This window comes from Vulpes vulpes, chromosome 13, assembly GCF_048418805.1.
Source record: "Vulpes vulpes isolate BD-2025 chromosome 13, VulVul3, whole genome shotgun sequence".
NCBI classification, from domain to species: domain Eukaryota; kingdom Metazoa; phylum Chordata; class Mammalia; order Carnivora; family Canidae; genus Vulpes; species Vulpes vulpes.
The window spans coordinates 27140963-27162934 of NC_132792.1; the positions used below are offsets into that span (position 1 = coordinate 27140963).

Genomic DNA, 21972 nt, shown 5'->3' on the forward strand with positions numbered 1-21972 from the left:
CTGTGAGGGTATTCTTACCTAAAAGCACAGTGTTTTCAGTTGGTATTGTGCTAAATCCCAAACCTATTATAGTGATTTCAGTTCCACCATATAAAGAGCCTCTCTGTGGAAACATGGCAGTCACTTCCAAAATATACTGTATAGAAGCACTCAACTTGTCTCTGAAAAAGAAAAATTAATAGATGCTTCAACAAGCTTTCCATGAGGTTCTATTGCTAAACTCTTTTTTTTTTTTTTTTTTGCTAAACTCTTAAGAATATGATTCATTTAGGAAGTGGAAGTAGTTGAATATTTAATTAGACAGTACTTGTTTAAACTAGATAATCTAACAATTATCATGACCTAATTTGGTTGGATGGTCCATGTGTGTGTATAATAACATATGTAGTATATGTAATAATGTGCTATATAATAATAATAATAATAATAATAATAATAATAATAATAATAATAATAGTTTTTCCCTAACATAGAAAATTAAGTTTCTGAGAATCCCATGGCAAGAATAATTTGAGATGGAGTATCTTAAAATATTATGAGAAAGATATGGTTATGAGAACTGAGGTCACAAGAAATATATGATGTCCTTTAAAATATTTTATATATTCAATAGAGTAAAACATAAAGGCAGCATTATCTATAAGAGAATAGAAATGAAATTCCATACATTTTATATAAGAAATAAAAGTTTTATGCAACTAATTTGAACTTATTATTCTATGTATGTTGGAAACTTGTCATGATCTTCCTTCCCACTATTTCAATGAGAGTGTTTTAAACTTCTTTTGCTTTGTTATAGACAATGTGTCTGCTGAGAGGTCATCAGAATGTGCAGTGTTTTTCTGGTTTGTTATAGAGTAGACTCCTACAGCCCAGCTCTCACCATGAATAAAATGAGCCTTTGTGTTAACTTTTATTTCACTTCCTCAGCATAACTGGATTTATATTTTTTGAACTGTCACTGAAATATCCAGTTTTATATGCTGTCAATTCTGCTCATTATCTCCATCATGCCAAAGCACAAACCAGCAGCTCTTCTAGAACTCCTATGAACTCTGCCCTGTGAATCGATGAGGGGATGTAGTTCTGGAGTTCATATTTACTGTTGCTCATCTTCCTTCACCTCAAGATTCTGCTGCAATAATCTCTCTTCCTATCCTGACATCAAGATTTTTTTTAAGCCCTAAATTTCAGTTTCCTTTTTTTCTGAGTATTCTGAACCAGTACTTCCCTTATGCTAGACCTAAAATTTTACAAAAATTTTAACAAACAGCTTCTGGGAAGAAAACACTGAACAGTTACATAAAGGAAACAGCTAGAGAATGATTCTCTCCATCCTCTCCTTTATGGGCAGCTCCTACACATTTCTTGGTTTAATTGTCACCTTTTAGAGAACGGTTTCCTGTACCTCAGGAAAAGTAACACGTATGTATCAATTTAAGGGTCACTTGTATCTAGTGACTAGCATACTAGTATATGCTCCTAAGACCTGCTACTTCTTACTCATAGCCCTTTTCACACTTATAATTAAGTTATTGATGTAATCTTCTGTTTGGAATCTGCCTCCCCAACAAAACTGTGGGCATTAACAGTGGAGGAAGGTCCCTCTTATTCTCCCTAGCAAACCCAGCACTGAGCAAGTATCTGCCCCTTACTAATGGGTCGATAAGTATTTCCAGAATGAATGAAAATTATGTGATAACGTACATAAATGTAGTTCCACAAAGAATCTTACAACCTAATCTGAATGGAATTGGTCTCAAAACTGAACATGTATTGTTCTGTAGGAGATAGTCTCAGAACATTTTGTAAAAGGAGGTACAGACAGGTGAAAAAAGCAGCTGAAATTTTATAAAGATAATGACTATTTCTTTTCTCATACCCAAATCATTAGCCCCATGTGTTCCACAACTCCTCAAGTTTATGGTCATTATTATACCTTGTTGATGCAAAGCCCCAGTTTCTGACTTCTACATAGATATCATGTTTTCCAGGAGACAACTTGGGCAAAAGACATCTAATATCTGTGAAGTTCCATTGAAAAATCCGGCAGGGTTTTCCTCCAACATATACCTCCACATTTTGTGCAGTTTCACTTCCAAAGTTATAACCCTTAATTGTTAAATTAACGTCTCCTATTATTTTAAAAGAGAATAAAAGTTTTACAAGAAGATTCAACTTATTATGTGGCATCGAATTCACATATTAAGTAAACCAACTTGCTTCTTATCTTTTATTGGATTTAGGAAATACTAATGTTTGCAGAGGCAAAAGAAAAGTCAGTGAAAGAATTGATAGAATTCAATAGAATTTAATTGATTCTTGATAGAATTCAAGAATTGATAGAATTGATTGCCATGTAGAGATAAAATTCATATTCAATTGTTTCACAGGGAAAAAAGATGGCAAAGTGCTTTCTAAAAAATGTATTTTTTTCTCATTACACATGTTCAAAGTGAAATAATAAATAGACTAATCTATGCTTAAAAAAATAAACCTTGTGGCTGGTTTTACTTTAAGAAACAACTGCAGAAGAAACCATGCTTCAAAAACCTTTCTAGAAATAGTTTACATTTGGGGCGCCTGGGAGGCTCAGTGGTTTAGCGCCTGCCTTTTGCTCAGGTCATGGTCCCAGGGTCGAGTCCCACATTGGGCTCCCTGCAGGGAGCTTGCTTCTCCCTCTGCCTATGATTCTGCCTCTCTCTGTGTGTCTCTCATGAATCAATAAATAAAATCTTGAAAAAAATAGTTTACATTTATCTATGTGATTTATATATATCTTACATTTATATATACACACATATACATGTATCTTTTGTATATATACCTTATATATATCAAATGATCTTACTCAAATTTTTCTTACCTTGTATTGTTCGAACTTTTGGACTAAAATCAGTTATAACTGGAGTCTGTAAACAATTATAACTATAAGCATCCTTTGCTGTGGCTCGAAATCCATTGGTAATAACTGAAATATCAACTGTACCCTCAATTCTCTGAAATAAGAAAAAAAATGAAACAATTAAAAAAATATTGAATCATTGAAATGAAGAAATTTGATAGCTAAAAACAAGTAGAATTATTCAAAATAAACTGCTGAAGATGTTTAGTTTCAAAGTCATGAATCAATAATCAATTTTCAGATATTCAGAAAGCTATAGTGTCCAATGTAAGCTACATGCTTTAATTTTTTAGATAAAGGCATATGCTATAGCAGTTTTGAGTATGTTTATGACCAATTTAAATGCATCCATATTATTGGGTTCGTAAGGGCTCTGCAATATAGTAAAGATACTCTGGACAAGTGACTCAAATTGATAAAGCATTAAGATGCTAAAAGTTTTGACATTTTACTCTTAAAATACTCTCAAATGTAATTTTTTATTCCTCTTTACTGACAAATCACATTATTATATCCTTTTGGCAACCTAGTTTCAGAATCCAAGACTAACACTTGGACTCCTAAGAAAAATGTTTAGTGCTTTTACTGATAGAGTATCTACACACTTCCCAATTAGGAAAAATGTTTTTCCAACATGTATTATTTGCTCAATATGTACTCAGCATTTAGACGAATAAGTTAAACAAAGTTTTCATTGACCATATCCTCCAGATTCTCATCATCATTTGGTCCGACACATGCTCAAATTTACTTTTCCTACAGATTTTAACTACATTATACCCACACTGAATCTGCTCAATTTTTTTTAAATGTTACTTACTGGATTCAGCATCCTTTGCACATAATAAGCAAACAAGTACCTTGGTTTAAATTAGGAGACTATTTTTTAAGATAAAGAACAAAGATCATGCTAAGATGCAGTATTCCATGAGGAATTTCATTTTTTTGTATTTGCTTTACTTATTTACTTGTTTATTCATCGTCAACAAACTGAAACTATAACACATTTAAAAAATATATTCTTTTTTAAAAACAAAAAATGCCTAGACTTGCTTCTTTGAATTTTTTTTAGACTGTCTGTTAGTACTGAATTTTTTTCATCCTTGGATTTACCAGGTCAACTCTCATTCATCCCTCAAGTTCTGATAGCCCATCAGTTTTTCTGTGAAACTCTTTTTGACAGCCTCTCCTCACTATATATTGTATTTTGCCTTTGTATCACATTGTTTAACATGGGTTCATGTGTCTGTCTTTCTAATTGGTATGTGTATATAAGTATGTGGATATAATGCTTCATATTAGGGTCTTAGCAGAAAGATGTAGAAGAAATAATCGTTAGGGAACCACACTGTAATGCTGCAGTTCCTACGTAAAAATGTCACTTGTTTAACCTACAGAGATGTTCATAAGTTTTCAGAAAAAACAAAACAAAACAAAAACAAAAAACTAAAATCAGATGCCTTACCTTTGGTGTCCTGCAGGTTATCTTACTCAAATCCCTTTCAATCACATTGCAGGTTTCATTTCCAACTAATGCCTTTGAATTTTCATTAAAGCCAAATCCAGATAGAGTCAAAAGAGTACCACCTTCATGAAGAAACAACAATAATAGACCAACAATAACAAAAGGAAACTTCAGCAACTAACTCATCATTCAATAATGTTCTAGTCATCCAAGAGACAGGTTGGCAAATAGACCAAGGACCAGACTTGAGATGTATATAATCACCACCACATAACAGAGCCTGAGTTCTGAAGTCTGGAACCATCAAGGAACTGGGCTAAGTGATTTAATGAAATAACAGATTTGTAACCGCCATTTGCTTTGGGGTATCACTAGCAGGAACTGCTACCTATTTTCTACAGTGTCTTCATCCTCAAGAGAAACTATGCTTTTTCTATATGCTCAACCATTCTGTGGGTGTGAAAGTGAATTAAGACTCTTCCCAAATTTCACATTTTAATATTTCTAAGTAAAAGGAACTAAGAAAAATCCCAACAAAATAATCCCAACAAAAATAAAATAAAGTAAGATGAAAACACACTGAAGAGATCAAGACCAAAACAAAAATCCAAAACTAAGCATGGTCAAACAAAGGCAAAGGAAATGAAGCAGGACAGGAAAAATGTGTTATTTTCTTTCCATCTTCTGCATCAGCTTTCCTTTCCCCGATTTGTTCCTAGAACTTTTTCTGGGTCAAGTAGCTCCATTGAGACTGTGGTTACAAATGGAGCAGCTGGTAAGCAGAATAATAACTAATAAATCTTATCTTGACATAATTGATGAGCTTGTTATAGAAACATGTAATAATTGATGATATTAATTCAATAACCTAAGATGTAAGTATAAGCAGTCACCCTGACTTGTGCTTCACAAGAAACAAAAGAATTAGTTAGCCATTTAATCACCCTGCCTTCCAAAAGGGAAGTCTCCTTTGTTCTATATGAGGGAGGTTTGGGTTCCTCTCCCTCCATTCTGTTCTAGAAACAGTACAATGAAATGATGGAGATGTATGCAATTTTCTTTGTTTAGAACAATTAACTATTACCTGCCAGGCTTCCAGAAGCAGGCCAGATGTGTGAGATCCGATTCTGATAAATAAAGTAGAATACTTCACCCTCTACATTCCGTGCTAGTCCAACATCAGCTACAGACACAGCAACTGGGAAACGTCCAGTACTTCCATTCAGAATCTGGCACTTGATCTCACTTTCTTGTAATAAAAAAAGAAAAATACAATAAATCAAATATTTTTATAAGATAAAATTACTGAAATTTTAGGTTTGCAAATATAAACACTGGTCTTCATTTTTATATGCCAGGAAATGTATCTAAGGAAAACTACTCATATATTAATGGGGCAAAAATCTTTACAAGCTATTTGATGTTATGAATCAGAAACTGTTAGAAAAAAGCTAGATGAAAAAAAAAAATCAAAGTGAAAAATTTGCTCCTTATTTCTACTGTGGCTGAAAGAGAAAGAGAGAGAGAGAGAAAGAGAGAAAGAGAAAGGTTACTGAATTAATAATTTAAAAGTCCTAATCTGTAAAATCAGTTTTATCAGTAATTCTAAAACTGTTGATTCAATATATGATTTATGTCCAAAGCTAAATAAAATATCAAGTTTCATCAAGAAAGGTGATCAAAACCTAAATTAAAACCTATCCTTCATACTACATTTAGAAGAGTCTATGTGCATTTATAATACAGGTGCATTATTGACTTAGATCTCGAGAATGCATAGAGTATGTAAACTAAAAACAAATTATATGGAAGGTGAATTCGCTTATGTAATTCCAACCTGTTAAAATTAAGGAAAACACCTAGAATCATGAAAGATAATTTCTAGGGAAAGAAATAAATATGGCTTTCACTTTTCAAGAATAGAAATTGTGAATAATCTTGAAATTCTGTGTTAAGGGATACAGATACTAGGAGTCAGGGAAGATGGCCATATCCTTTTGCTGCATTACTAATGTGATACTGTCAAAGCATAGGGAGAAGGATGCCAGAGTGGCAGCTTATATTTTTCTGTCCCAGAGACATACCAAAGAAAGATAGTAGCTTCTATATAACACTTTATGAGGGGAAAAGAACAAAAGTCAACTGCTATGAGATAGACACTGTGCAACAGTGAAAGAATTAGTTTGTGGTCATAACCAAAGATCTACAAGATAATGCACTTACCCAGAGAAGTCTGCCTATTTCATGCCCCCATGGGGTATTCTATAGGAGAATTACTGTAATACTGCTCTTTGATTCTACTTTCTCTTAGAGAAAAACAATTAGATGTAATAATAATAATTTTACAAAGGACTTACCATCCACAGAAAGAAGAGAGCAACCCATTGGTCCAACTGAAACTGATACAGCGGAATTGGGAGAAAATCCAGAGCCTAATATGGTTAGAATTGTGGTTTCTTCATAGGACCCTGAAAATGATCAATTTAAAAAAACAGTATTAAAATGAAAAAAAAATACAGAATCTGTTCTTATGAAATCAAATGTTTTGCAGAGAAAAATAAGCCTATCTTCCAAAGGCTACAAACAATAAGCAATAAGGGAAAATATAGACACGTATTTACCAGTGGTAAACTTTTTCCACTGAATTGTTCTGCATTGTTTCATATTTTAACTCTATGTTGAGAGAGATTAGCAGAATTATCTGACTGAAGTATGGAATGACATAAGGAGAATTATTGTCATGACAAATTAAACAGGCATCTCTATATGATAATTTATACTATGACAGAACTGCCATCACAAATTCATGAGAAAAGGAAGAACTGCACAAAATGTGTTGTGGGCACTTCCCACTTGTGATAAAATAAGATTCCTCTATCTAGGGTGACACACATCCTAAAGTTCCTGAAATATTACCAGGGTACACCGACTGTCTCAATACCTTATACAGAAAGTTTTTACACTCACTCTAGTGTCCAGATTTGATCCATAAATGATATAGTCACCCTGGTTATATAACATCACATACAACATGGATTCTACATGGGCTTAAATGGCTAAGCATGAAAAATGTGGAACTCTAGAATTTTAGTAGAAAACATAATCAAACAACTTTAATGTACAGGTGGGTTTCTTAAATAAGATTAAAAAGCCATGGTTAACCATAGAGGAAAAGATAAATAAATTGGAATATATCAACGATTTAAATGTTTCCATGAGCACGATACTAAAACAAAGTGCAGGTGACATACTGGGAGTAGACATGTGCAAAAGATTGGTAAACATAGTATGTAATACACAGCTAGAAGTCAATAGAAAAGAGACAATCTGATAAATGGATACAGGATGTCAACAACAATTTGCAGAAGAAATCATGCAAATGTCCAGGAAGCAGATGAGAGGATCACATGCATTACTCATAAGGGAATAGACAAAATAAGATGAGGATGAGATAACCCCTTTTACCAGATTGACCAAAATTAGGAAACTGATGATACCAAATATTGACAAGGATGTGGAGAATATGGCACTCTCATACCTACTGCAAGTACAGGCACTCTGGGGAGCAATTTGGTCATCTAATAAACTGAATACACGTTCACTCGTTTCTTATTCAGCAGTTCTCTCTGGGCATATACCCTAAAGAAGCTCTAGCATGTATACAATAGATTTGTGCAACAAAGCTCAATATGGTTATGTGTAAAAACAAAAAAATGCAAACAATCTAAATGTCAATCAATAGAGATGAAAATAGATATATTCATGAAATATTTTTAAATGATGAATTAGACATGCATAAAACCATATAAATATTTCTCAAAATGAATGTTGAATGACAAAAGTCAGATACAAATGATATTTACAATGTAACATCTCTGATACTTACATTTCAACATCTCTTCCATAAGCTTAAAAAAACTGGCAAAATTACCATATGTGCATGTTATATACAAAAGGTATTAAAATGGCATGAAAGAATACACACAAAATTAATTATTGTGACTGCCTCTGGGGAGATTTGTAGAGACTAGAAGAAGAAATTGTGCCTCGAGAGGACTTGAGCTATTCCTATAATATTTCCTTTCTTATATTGATGATAGGAAGTAAACATGACAAAATGTTAATAGTGCTAATTTTCAATGAAAGAATATAGGTGTTTTTATAGCATTATTAATCTTTTAATTATTTTTAAGTTTATCAAAATATGTCAAAAGGCAATTTGGATTAATTATTTTGAGGAAGAAACAATTTTTTCAGGAAGTACATAAAAAAATGGAAATTCATTACAAAATACAAGGATAGAAAATGTAAAAATGTAAATACTGAAGGACCACAACCAAATGAAAGTTAATCAAATTCTTATTTTTGACAGCTCTGACCCCATGTGACATGAATTGTCCCAAAGTAATATTATTAATGTAAAAAAGTCTGAAGATTGTATTCTACAGACACAGAGATGTGCTGTTTTTAAAATTTCCCGGTTTTCCCTGATATATAATTAGGAGATGAATTTTCCTACTAGCCAAGATCAGATCTGTGATGATAGTAGCTGAGCTTATCTTTCTGACTGAAACCACAAGCCACTCCTAGCAATCCTTAGACCTGCTATTTACTTGAGCACCTGGGAGCTCAGACACAAATCATAACCATGCTTTTTAAAGTAACAACATATTATGAAGATATGGTACAATGTGTTACCCAAGACTGAGTTCTTGGCAATAATTTTTCTCTCCAGTTCTCAAGTCTAGGACCTAATTATTTTCTTTTACTAAAAGCAGCTGTCTCATTACCACCCTTTTAGTACTAAATCTCCTAGAAGTGGTCTCATATGGTGAAAGATTCCCATTAAGACCCCAGCAAGCGGTCTTTCACAAAAATGCCTTATCAGAGTGAAATTTTAGAGACTGATTCCAATGTGGTGAAACTAAAGAAGTAGAAGGCTGAGGAATCCACCTTCAAATGTGATTTTTTTATTCAAAAATAAGTAATGAATGCTCTGTCCACCGCTTTCTGATCTGATAGACTTTTTTTAAACTCTGTAGAAATAACTGCTTGCCTGAGTCAGTGAAACTAGTATATTAAAAAAAATCATTATGAGTTTACATTTTTGCTAGTTGTCTTCCATCTTCTACTCCAAGCTAAAAAGCAGGAGATTACCTTGAGATGGGCTGATGGCCCGGACTAATGGAGTGGCCATGGCATCCCATGTAAACCCACAGTCACCTGAACATTTAGCTGGAATTCCATTGACATAGACTTCAACCTTCAAATAAAGAAACACACACACACAGAGAGAGAACAAAGGTAGCATGGCTAAGGAGAATATGCATAGGATTTAAACAAATGATGGAATTTTGTTTGTTTGCTTGTTTGCTTTTAAAAATTATTCTATTCTATTTATACTTTTTCTGCTTTGACCATTCATTCATTCATTCATTCATTCATTCATTCAGCAAATGTGCCTTCTATGCAAAGACACAGTTGTAAATGTTAAAATACAGTAAAATAACATTAAACACAACCAGTGACATCCCTGCTGTCACTTGATTCATGTCCTAGTGGGAAAGAGACAGTTTCACAACACTATACTTTTTTTTTTTTAAGATTTTATTTACTTATTTGAGAGAGAGCACTGTGAGAGAGCACGAATGGGGCACATGGAGAGGAAGAGGGACAAGCCCACTCCCACTGAGCAGGGAGCCCCCAGTTCGGGGCTATCCTAGGACTCCAAGATCATGACCTGAGTCAAAGGTAGATGCTCAACTCACTGAGCCACCCAGGTGCCCCAAGACTACAATTTTTTTTTAAAAATAAATACATACAATTCACCTAGTGGTGAATAGTGCTATGAAGGAAAATAAAGGCTGCTCTTGAGAAAGTCCTCTGACCTCTTACATATTAATTTCCTCATCATTAAAGTAGTAATATTAATAATTACTTCACAGAATGACTGTAAAAATTAAATGAAAGAATACATTTTCAAATTCTAACAGGCAAGGGATCCCTGGGTGGCGCAGCGGTTTGGCTCCTGCCTTTGGCCCAGGGCGCGATCCTGGAGACCCGGGATCGAATCCCACGTCAGGCTCCCGGTGCATGGAGCCTGCTTCTCCCTCTGCCTGTGTCTCTGCCTCTCTCTCTCTCTGTGACTATCATAAATTAAAAAAATTAAAATTAAAAAAAAATTCAAATTCTAACAGGCAATAGCAAAGTTTATAGATCTATGCTTTTATCATAAGGAAGATAATTTTCCCAAAAGTCACAAAATAATATTGAGTTAATCAACTATTGACACAAATATTCACAGGAAAATAAAGACACCATCTCTGCTGTTTAACTGGTCTTTAATGTATTAGAAAGTAGTTACACACTTAAAATTATGTTAAATGTCATGAGGAAAGTTTCAAGAATACCTGTGGCTGTTGGCTGGGTGTACGAAGTAGGTCTCCAAGTATACGTTGTCTGAATAAGCCACCTTCCTTTATCTTCATAACTGTCATATTAGCCTTTTCTCCAATAACATGGGAATCATTAATCTATTGTTACACAAAATTATTTTACTAGAAAGGCCATGATAAATATGACCACATTAGTTTTTTTTTTAATTAAGCAAGGTTGAAAGTGAATAAAAGCTAAGGATAAAAAAAACATTCGATAACATTTTAGTCATATTTTTGGAAGGAGCCTCTTACAAGTAAGCATAATATACCCCCAATAAAATAACACTAATATTATTGCCTTATCATATATTTCACAGATTACAAGTTAAATTGAATGACTGAAATTAACCTGAATTTTTAAAATAAAATATGTGATTTTACTGAATTTGATTTTACTAAATTTTATTTTCTCAGAAAGTTCTTTGCTTTTTCTGAATATCACCACTTTGACAAATGACTGTTGAATAGTTGAATTTATTTATTCCTTTTTCTACCTGAGAGTTAAATTTTCTCTTTTAGCATATTTTACCCCTGCCCATCCTGGTTTTTCATCCACTTGTGGAATTATGTTTTTTGCCAATAATAAAAATGAATCAAATAAAATCAATATGTACAATTTGGTCAATCCAAAATCCCTCTGCCAAAATGGTAGGCTTCTGATACATACGGCACCTAGCAAAGAGATAGGGGTCTCCATGTTGGGCCTCATGGGTTGCGAAGTGGTGATGAGAAGCAGAAATGATGAGCAAGCAGAGGAGACTGGTCAGGAAAGAGACAAGGAGATAAATGCACAGATACCAGCAGAGATAACAAGAGGAAGACCAGTCATTAGAGCTGCTCAGCTACAGAATCTTCTAATTCTAGTTTTAGATGATACATTTTCTTAAAGAACTTCCATATCTTTAGGATTGTTACTATTTTGCACATCCATAGTCTATGTGTGGACATTATACACTACATTTATATACTTTTTTTCCTTTCTCTTTCCCTCTTTTTTTTCCCCATAATGGTTTCATAAGTAAACCATTGCATTTTTTCTACCTTATGTCATGGACATCTTTCCAGGTGAATATCCAAGGGTCTACCTATGGCTGCATGACAGTCATGCTAAAGTTGTGGCATTTTAACAACCATTCTTCTATTGATGGGGATAGGTTCCTAGGTTTTTACTATTATAAATACTGTTGCAGTGACTACTTTTGTGCCTATATCACTTCATATTTGTGTTATTATTTTAGTAGTATAGAGTTTAATAGCTGAAATTGCTAAATCAGAAGGTATCTATATTCGGACTCTACTATATAATCCCCCAAGTCATACGAATTGACTTTCTCACTAAAACAGTGCATGAGAGAGACTCTTTCCTCACACTTTGTCACTTGAAAGCATATTTTTAATATTTGACAATCTGAACCCCTAGACTCCTCTAGACTCCTGTCTTTCACATACTTTGGGCCCAGCCTCCCCACCTCCTCCACACTCTAAGCAAAGGTAATTAGATGACATCTTAACATGTGACTCCCTTTTGAACTTTAAAAGATCACCTTTAGAACCAGAATAGTATCCAAGGCCCCAGAATACAGCTCTAATGGATGGTGGTAGAATTATAGACAGCAACAGTGATTATACTTGGTCCCCCCATAAAGTAAACCCAGATTTAGTCCCGAGATGGGCCCTGCCTGGACTCCTCCTGCTCCTGTCAAGAGTCTTCTAACACATATTCCTGGACTCTTTCCAGAGGGGACAGCAAATAAAGTACCAGTAGCAATTCTCCATGAAAGAGAACATCTCATCAACTTAATTTAGAACAATCTTCATCTCAATTTCCTTTTTTTATGTTTAATCTACAGTTTCCATTTTTTACAATACAGAGAGTCTCAAATTCTTTTAAAAATGAGGCCAGGTGCATCAGAAAAGATGAATACCCACCATTTGCTTTGACATGGATGGAACTGGAGGGTATTATGCTGAGTGAAATAAATCAATTGGAGAAGAACAATCATCATATGGTTTCACTCATCCGTGGAATATCAGAAATAGTGAAAGGGATTATATGGGAAAGGAGGGGAACTGAGTGGGAAAAATTAGAGACCACGAGAGACTCCTAACTCTGGGAAACAAAGGATCGTGGAAGGAGAGGTGGGTGGGGGGATAGGGTAACTGGGTGACAGGCACTAAGGAGGGCACTTGATGCAATGAGCACTGGATGTTATACTATACGTTGGCAAATTGAATTTAAATTAGAAAAAATAAAAAAAATAAGTAAAATAAATAAATAAAAATAAATTAAAAAAATAAAGTAGGTAAAAAATAAGCAAAAATTAAAAGAGAATAAAAATGAGGCTGGGTGAAAAAAAAAATGAGGCATGGTGCAAATAAGCAAGCAACACACAGAAAAAAACAAAACTCAAGCCAATTGAAGGAACCTGTAGAAGATCTTGCTTTCCACATGAGCTTCTCCACTTGATGTTCCATGAATATCCAGCACAGGTTCCCTCACGTGTCACTGAGACTCGTCCGACTTTTTCTACACTCTGGAGAGCAAACTGTAATTCTGTAGCTGACACGGTGGCAGGAAGGCCTGCACACACAGAAAGACAGGAAATAGTATGAGTCAAAAATTCACAATTAAATTTCACCTTTAAAATATAGGAAATGTGTACTGTGGATTATCACTTGTAAGCCAACTGTCCTCCTCCAATACAGTAAAAATGAAATTTATATCTTTTTTATGCCAAGAATTTATGTATCTCTTGGAAGCAAAAATTACATGGGTAATGTAAGTCAGATTATAGCTTTGGCTCAAATATTTTTATTTTTAATATTGATTAACTTTATAGACAACCTACAAGCCAAGGGTTATAAAAGAAAAACAAACTTTGGAAATATAACCTGTTATATCTGGAGAGGCAATAAAGAAAAAGTGAAAATGTAATTTGTTCTGAATAATTTAGCTTTACATTACTGACATAACCTCAACTATATAAATTATGTAAAGAAATCATATTAGAAAAAAATACACCAAAGTGTTTATTATGCTTATTAAGATTGGCACCATCTAACTGATTTACATACATATCGTGTTCTGAACTTTTGTCATATACCTTTGAGGATGTGTCCATAAGCTTGAATGTCAAAGCTGCCACTAAGAGGTGGGGATGCAGCTTGAATTCTCTGAATACGAATCTTTGACTTCCCTGGCCAATTATTTCCTCTGTAAACAGACTCATTCTCTGTCTCGTTTGTGATGATCTAATTTCCAAAATAAATATTGATAAAATGATTAAACATAACAACAGCTAACATGATTTCTATTTCACCATCATACAATTCTGTGACATGACATAAATGAGCCTCAGGTATTCAAGATTCCTCAGAACATGAAGGAGTGTCACATAAATCAACACAAGCCATACCTACACAGCTGTGATAATGAGGCCAAAGTCAACTCAGTCATCTGTGCAGCAATCAGCTGGAATCCCAGTAATACCTCATTAATTCAGAGCATACCCTTCATCACTCAACGAACAAATATTTATTGAACAGGCATTCCATTCAAGGTACAGTGCTAATCACCATAGGGCAGCAAAGAAACATTAAGTCTTAGCTATCAAAAAAAATCTTTTTGGAGAAATAACACAACTATAAAACTAACAATATACGATAGTATAAAATCAGCATAGAGACTGATCCAGACTCAGGAGAAAAGCTTAATGTTGATTGGCAAATCAATTGCCAAAAGCAACACATGCTATGAAAATTCATAGATTGTGACTCTACTAGTCAAGTGATAGTCTCCTGCTTCTGATCCCTCACAGTTGTCTGTGAATTTTGTGGAATTGAAAACTATAAGCCTCATTGTCCACTGAAATGAATAAACATAATTGCCGAAAGACATATGCCAAGAATGTTCATAGCAGTTTTATTCATAATGTGCCAAATTGGAAATAAGGCAAAAGCTAATCAATAGGATGGTTAAATTGTGGTATATTCACATCATGGAATATGATAAAGCAATGACAAAGAATGAACTATGGCTACATGCAAAAGAGAAATGTCATAATACCAAATAAAAGGAGCTAGATGCAAAGAGTACATACTAGTATTTATTGATACAAAGATTAAAAACAAGCAAAAGCAAAACTATTTATTGGTGGTCTATGTCAAAACAGTGGTTATCCAGGGGTGAAGACTGAATAATATAGTGAAAAGGGGAAGGCACAAGAAAGGCTCTTGGGGAGCTAATGATTTTCTTTGTCTTGATCTGAGTAGTGGTTACATAAGGGTATTTACTTTGTAAAAATTCATGGAATTCAGTGAGGTTGCAGGATGTAAGATGAACACAGAAACCAATCACATTCCTACATACAAAAGCAAGCATGTAGAAACAAAAATTAACAACACAGACCATTTACAATTCAAAGAAAATGAAATGCAGGGGGTCCTGGGTGGCTAACCTCAGTCGGTTAAGCTCAGGTCATGATCCCAGGGTCTTGACTCCAAACCGCCCCCCCAGCCCCGCCCCACACCACATGGGGCTCCTTCCTCCACAGTTGAGTCTGCTTCTCCCTCTGCCCCTCTCCTCAGCTTGTGTTCTCTTTCTCCCCTCTGCGCTCAGGGCAGAGTTTGCTTGTCCCTCCCCCTCTGCTCCTTCCTCTGCTTGCACATACTCTCTCTGTATCTCTAAAATAAATAAAGTCTTTTAAAAAATTTAAATAAATAATTTAAAAAATAAAAAAAAACTTACAGTATTTAATACTGATCTTATTATAAATAACTCAAGCACTACAAAAAATTGTTCAGATCCTTTTGAAATTGTGGAAAACTATCTTTTCCCTCACTGTACCAATTTTGATACAAGCAAAAAATGGTGTTTAGAACAGAAATTGATTATTTATTATTTTATTTTTTTTTGAGAGAGAGAGAACATGTATGTGCATGAGGACAGGTTGGGCATAGGGACAGAGGAAGAGGAAGAAAGAAAAAGGCCCAGCATGGAGCCCACCATGGGGCACAATTTCACAACCCTGATATCATGACCTGAGCTGAAATCAAGAGTTGGACGCCTAACTGACTGAGCCACCTAGGCCCCTATAACAGAAACAATTTTAAAACATATTGCAGAATCTCAAATTTACTTTCAACAATCTCTGTTCAGAACATATATTGAAAGGGCCCACAATTTTTCCTTTTAAGTCAAGAGAGGAACTTTACTTAAATCTGACTATTTAAGAATATTTCCCCTTGCCTTTTCCCACAGATACATTTCTTCAAGATTTTTTTAATGCTTAAAGTGAATTTTCATACTCAAGTTCAACAAGCCTCAATGTCTTCTATCCTTAGAAAAATTATCTTGTCCTATTAAAAGATAGCCCATCTGTATGTCAGCCATATGTAAAAATTAAAAAGAAAATTTACTAGATCAAAGCTAATTTCCCATAAATTGGAAAGAGTAACTTATAAAATTCTAGGTTTACCTGCCCAAAGTTCACAGCCATCATGGGTATATTGTAACTGCAATTGTATGAAGTCATGGTGATAGAATATTGGTTGGTCACACTTGATCCATTAATTTTGGTGTGATTCACCTGAAAGTGCTTTAAAAATATCCCTTTATTTGCTAGTGCTGGAAGTCTTCTCTTTGGCATTTCTAAAGAACGAAGAATAAATGGGAAAATTGTGCTTTTTTTACTAAAAAGAAAATTATCAAATTATATCCATGTCATGGAATAAGCTGTTTAGAATCAAATTTTAGAAAGAGATTCATCAGGTAAGCAGTTTTTGGAGCTTGGTAAACTTTTACTTCTAGAGTATAAAGCTTTAAAGTCTGTCAATGTATAAGCCTCATCAGATAAAAGAAAATAGTTAAAAGCCACCAAATGGGCAGCCCAGGTGGCTCAGCGGTTTAGCACCGCCTTCATCCAGGGTATGGTCCTGGAGACCCGGGTTCGAGTCCCACATTGGGCTCCCTGCATGGAGCCTGCTTCTCCCTCTGCCTGTGTCTCTGTCTCTGTCTCTCTCTCTCTCTCTCTCTGTCTCTCATGAATAAATAAATAAAATCTTTAAAAAAAAATAAAAGCCACCAAACCCTGGGCTCCATGTAGCCTTCTGTGGCCCTGTTCTGCTCTGTTCTAGGTTCCCGGAATGCAGTGCTTACTAGGATACACTAGGACAAGACCAAGACTGTCTTGTTCACAGCAATTGCTTTAGTACCCAGCATAGTGCCTGCCACATGGTAGGTGCTAAATGCATGGTATTTAATGAGTTACAACATCTATCTGAACACAAGTGAGCTGTCTTATATATGTGCTCCACTAATCATAATGTAGGTCTGGTAAGACCGGATTCGAAAGAAGTGACTCTAAAATAGTTACATTTAATTTTTTTACCAGTTGACTCATGACCTTGTACTTGAAAACAATTCCAAAGGAAAGGATCCCAAAATTCCTCTGAAAAATGGTAGTAGTCACTTTTCACAGTGACTGAAATTAGGTTGATTTTTTTAAAAAGATCACAGTTTAATTTTATTTTATTATCACAGCTCATATATGTGCATCTACTGACATGACTAAAATAAAAAACAACGCTAAGGCTACCAGAAATAAAGTTTTCATTTAAGTATTATTAATTATCACAATTAAATCCTTGGAAATAGTCAGCTGAATCTTACCAAACAGATTTCAATGTTAATGGTGGCCTTTTAGGAACAGATACTTTCATAGTTAGTTTCTTAAAAATCAAAGCAAAATGAAAATGTTTGCTATAGTTCATATATCTGTAAACAGAATCCAGGACTACAAAGTTTAATTCTTACGATAATGACAAAGCTTACATTAAGGGTACATTTATCCTTAGAATAAAAAATATGATTTAAATTATAATATCAAGATAAAAGAATGAGTCATAAATATTTATAGATTAATGTTTCTATCTAAATTAAAGAATATAAGTAATTTCCATGGTAAGATTTTACTACATAAGATTCAGAAGGTTTCAATAGGTATGGAAAGATACAACATACCATCCCATGCTGAAAGTGTAGATGCCTGTCCAATGTATACTGTATCGACATAGAAGGACTGTGATTCTGATGCTTTCTGTAAACCAATCCTCCGAAGGGAAAAATTTGACCCAGTGTATTTGCTTTGTATGAGGTCCAGAAGGTCTATGCAAGTATAGGTCCAGCTAAAATTATGGTTGATTAATTAGATGCATAGGTCAGTTGTAATGTCTAATGTAAAGCCATCCACTATAAAAAGCCTTAAAATCTTAAGGAGTAGAAGTGTTTTTTTCCCCACAAGAAGACCATCAAGCATACTTCATTAGCACAGAAAAGCAGCCGTAACAACAAACAACAGACAGAAACTTGAATTGGTAGTAAAGGAATTAGCGTTGAATACAAATACAGGTTTTCTTCTATTTGCAGCCTTGGCAGTAGCCATAGGGACGTGAAATATTCTGCAGCAATACATAAGGAAACTAAGGAGTATGCACCTTGGTGTAGAGCATGTAAATAAAAATAAGACACGAGAACAAAGTCAACTATGTCAGCAAAAAAATGTCAGAGATAGAACAGTTAAATTCAGTTCAGGACTAAGAAGCAAAACTGGAATTTGTTATTACTCCCAAAAGAGCTCGCTGGAGTTGCACTTTCTACTTCTAAGTGCTACGTGATTTGTAGTACAAGGCCTCTTAAATGTGTAAGTTAGATTCAGATTTCTCACTAAATATGACCTGCACTGGAATTCCATAAATTACAATGAAGCAATTTGGCTATGAGAGTTTGCAACAGAGAGATAAATATTGCCATGGAAATAACTAAGTACAATTTAACAATCATCTTTATATCAGCTACTACCGTAGTTATTAACTGACTAGTTTGTTTGGGCACCTTCTATTCGAATTATCTTCGTGGTTTATAAATTCATCATGGGATCCACCCCAGTGCATCAAAGCTTAGCTTAAACTGATGTATCATTTTTAGAAAATTATATCCAAAACTATACTAAGTTAATGTGCTCTTCAAGTAAAACCGAAAAAAAGTACTTAGGGTCTCCGTAGAATTCTACTCTCATTATATAATTCTGAAGTTTAAAAAAATACACTTTGAAAATTTGGCATACAGGACAGGATCCTTTATCAGACAAAAGGAGATAACAAACAGTATCAAGCTTAAGTGAACAGCACACTGCCTTTGTGGCTAGATAACAGTGGTTTCTAAAGGAAAATGAGATTTAACTTTTCAAATTTTGAAACTTGATTTATAGTTATGAGCATCACTGTTTTTGGAAGGTTATAGAATGATTCTTGAGAGGAAATGGCTCTTCTAACACTAACAATGTCCTGAAAATAATCTAATGCTAACACATCCGTTTGATCTAGGTGGTCTATCTAGCCTAAATAAAAGCAGATCTAGAAATACCCAATAGGAGCAGGACAGTTTACTTTGCCTTGACTGGCAATAGTTTTAGCAGCGAACTCTAGTCCTTTAAAATCATGATACTCTTTAAAGATCTCGTGGTGTTAAAAAAAAAAAAAAAAAAAGATCTCGTGGTGTTTAGGGTAAAGGAAGCCCATCAGTTCTATCAAATGTAGTACATCTTCAAATTACCTCACAGCAGATAAACTACAGGTTAGAAGGAAACAGAATCTATTTAACAATAATGGTAAGTGATGCTTTTGACTAACACAAGGAAGAACCAAGATTTGTAAAACATCCCAAAATCCTGTTACACTGGAAGAGTGAAATGTATGCAGGTGGTGCTCATCAAAGCTAAAATTGTGATTCTACTGTTCAATTCAGATATGCAGGCAATGATAACAGCAAAATGTACTTGGGGAATACTTTTTAAAATAAAAAAAGTATATATGTGTATGCATGTGTCTTCATTTTTACTTCTATTGTATGTGAAATGTGTGTATGTTGTATGTGGAAATGCAAGAGTGGGTTGACATAAATTTCAGAAGATAAAATAATTAATAAAAATCAGAACATAACTGCAGAACTGAGTGCCTGGGTGGCTCAGTTGGTCAAGCATCTCCCTTCGGCTCAGGTCATGATCCTGGAGTCCAAGGGTAGGGCCCCATATCAGGCTGCCTGTTCAGAGGAGAGCCTGCTTCTCCCTCTGCCCCTCACCCCACTCATGCTCTCTCTCCATCTCTTTCTCTCTCTCTCTCTCATGTAAATAAATAAAATCTTTTTAAAAATTATGCAGAACTAAATAGTGCTTGAGGGTATAGCAATTATAATGTCATTAAATAGCTTTCTCTGGGCCCTATATTTTCTATTTGCATTTCTATGTGTCTAACTTTTGGCAAATCAACCATTAAAAAGAGTCTTCTCTCCCCTAATTTTGGAATATTCATTGAAACATTTTATTTTCTCCACTTACACTCAGAAGGGACCTTTTCTTCAGTGATCAAAATCTAATGACAATATTGTGATGAGGCAGTCTCTTTCTACCCTCCTTCAATAAGTAGGAACATTATTAGATTTAATAATACATGGTTTAAATGATAAAGCTTACCATTGCTTTGTCTTTTAAATGGTCATAGGTGATGATAACACTAGACCAATTTTTATTTTCATAGCCTATAGATTTATTTTTGGCACAACTATTTGTTAGGATGCTTATGTACAGGACAGGAAAACTGCAGTCAGATCTATGGTGCACATGATTTGTCAAAAACCAACAAAAAGTGAGAAAAAAAAAAGCCCAAACAAAACATGAGTTTATTTTCAGCTTATATATTATAGTATAACTTAAATTTTAAATTCATAGCATAACTTACGTGTTTCCATTAGTAAAGTCATATGTAAATTGTATATCATTGCTTCTAGTAATCTTGCTCCTGTCTTGATATTGGAATTTTAAAGCAATATAATTTGCCAGGAATCCTTTGTATGCTAAACATAACTACACAGAAATTTTTAAAAAGAAATCAGTAACAATATCTTACTTTTAAGTTGTTTTTTAGCAATTCAAATTAATTCAATCTATTCCAATAAATAAATATTGAGAATTTTCTGTACAAAATGTTTCAGAACACAGAGAAAGAATAATTAATTTCAGCTAATTAGGTACAGAAGAATTGGGGAAGATTTCCTAGAAGAAGTGGAGTTGAAGTGACCTTACAATTAATGATTAATTCTTTAATGTTTTCTTAGATATGGTTTCCTTGAAAAATTAAAACAATTCACTCCTCATAGTCATGGAGCAATGTAACGAATAAATCCAGCTCTAGCTGAACTCCACAGTGAATTTAAAAGCCCATCACCCACAGAGAGAAGATAAACATTCAAGTAGATTAATTGGGATGTTAACGTAGCTGAGCATTTAGAGATGGAGATGAATGTCACTGTAAAATAGTAATTAAATACCAATTAAAAAATAGCAATTTTAGTGGTCTACAACATCTTAAGCATACCAAATATACTTAGAACTTAAGAATATGCATCACAAATTTGAGAATTTTAAAACAAGAAAAAGGATAAACAAAACTATGATTGCTAGTCTTAAATATCTACCCTAAAACTACCATCTCTGCTCATGCTTTTTCTTCACTTTCCCTTGACTGGATACCCAAGATCACTCTATGATGGCTATCCATTTTTGTTTCTTCTTAATAAATGAAGGAAGATTGAAGAGATAATACATTTTAATGACTTCAGTACTTAAATTTGCATGCAAATAATTTTCTCTGAAATTATAAGACAAAGAAGAATACATGTGATACTGCATTTTTTAAAATACCTTTTTTTGAGAACCAACTGAAATAGAAATCATAAGCACCCAGAATACGAACCACAGTACCTGTCCAATGTGACATGATTTCACATGACAAGTACTTTTCCCTGTCTTCAAATTTCATGACATTTTATTACCTAGATATTTTACAGATTAAATTAGCATATCATTTTGTTGAGTTTACCTGATTATAAGGAAATAATAAAATGTCTCCATATGGTAGTCTGTTTGGTTTAACATCTGCTGAGTCAAAAAGAACAGCTGGGTTTTTCAGGGAATAACGACCACAGTAAGCGTCAGTTTCAGCTGTCTTCTGCCCTCTGTTAATATGCTCCTATAGACACAATAATACTTCAAATGAAAAAAATGATTTATTGTCCTGCTTTCTTCCCCCACATCTCCACCTGAGTCGCTCAA

The 21972-nt window shown here is 34.2% G+C and overlaps 1 protein-coding gene across 1 annotated transcript in view; it reads right to left on the reverse strand.

Moving 5' to 3' along the window:
- PKHD1L1 (PKHD1 like 1) overlaps positions 1-21972 on the reverse strand; it is a 151598-nt gene that overhangs the window by 89891 nt on the left and 39735 nt on the right. Inside the window, exons 20-33 of the mRNA XM_025993358.2 lie at positions 21740-21889; positions 20600-20724; positions 17829-17992; positions 16285-16457; positions 13912-14059; positions 13234-13388; positions 10781-10903; positions 9528-9633; positions 6728-6838; positions 5455-5619; positions 4371-4492; positions 2867-2999; positions 1940-2135; positions 19-161 (exon numbers count right to left, since the gene is read on the reverse strand). Coding sequence (XP_025849143.2) covers positions 19-161; positions 1940-2135; positions 2867-2999; positions 4371-4492; positions 5455-5619; positions 6728-6838; positions 9528-9633; positions 10781-10903; positions 13234-13388; positions 13912-14059; positions 16285-16457; positions 17829-17992; positions 20600-20724; positions 21740-21889 — 2014 coding nt within the window. The remainder of the gene's footprint in view (positions 1-18; positions 162-1939; positions 2136-2866; positions 3000-4370; positions 4493-5454; positions 5620-6727; positions 6839-9527; positions 9634-10780; positions 10904-13233; positions 13389-13911; positions 14060-16284; positions 16458-17828; positions 17993-20599; positions 20725-21739; positions 21890-21972) is intronic.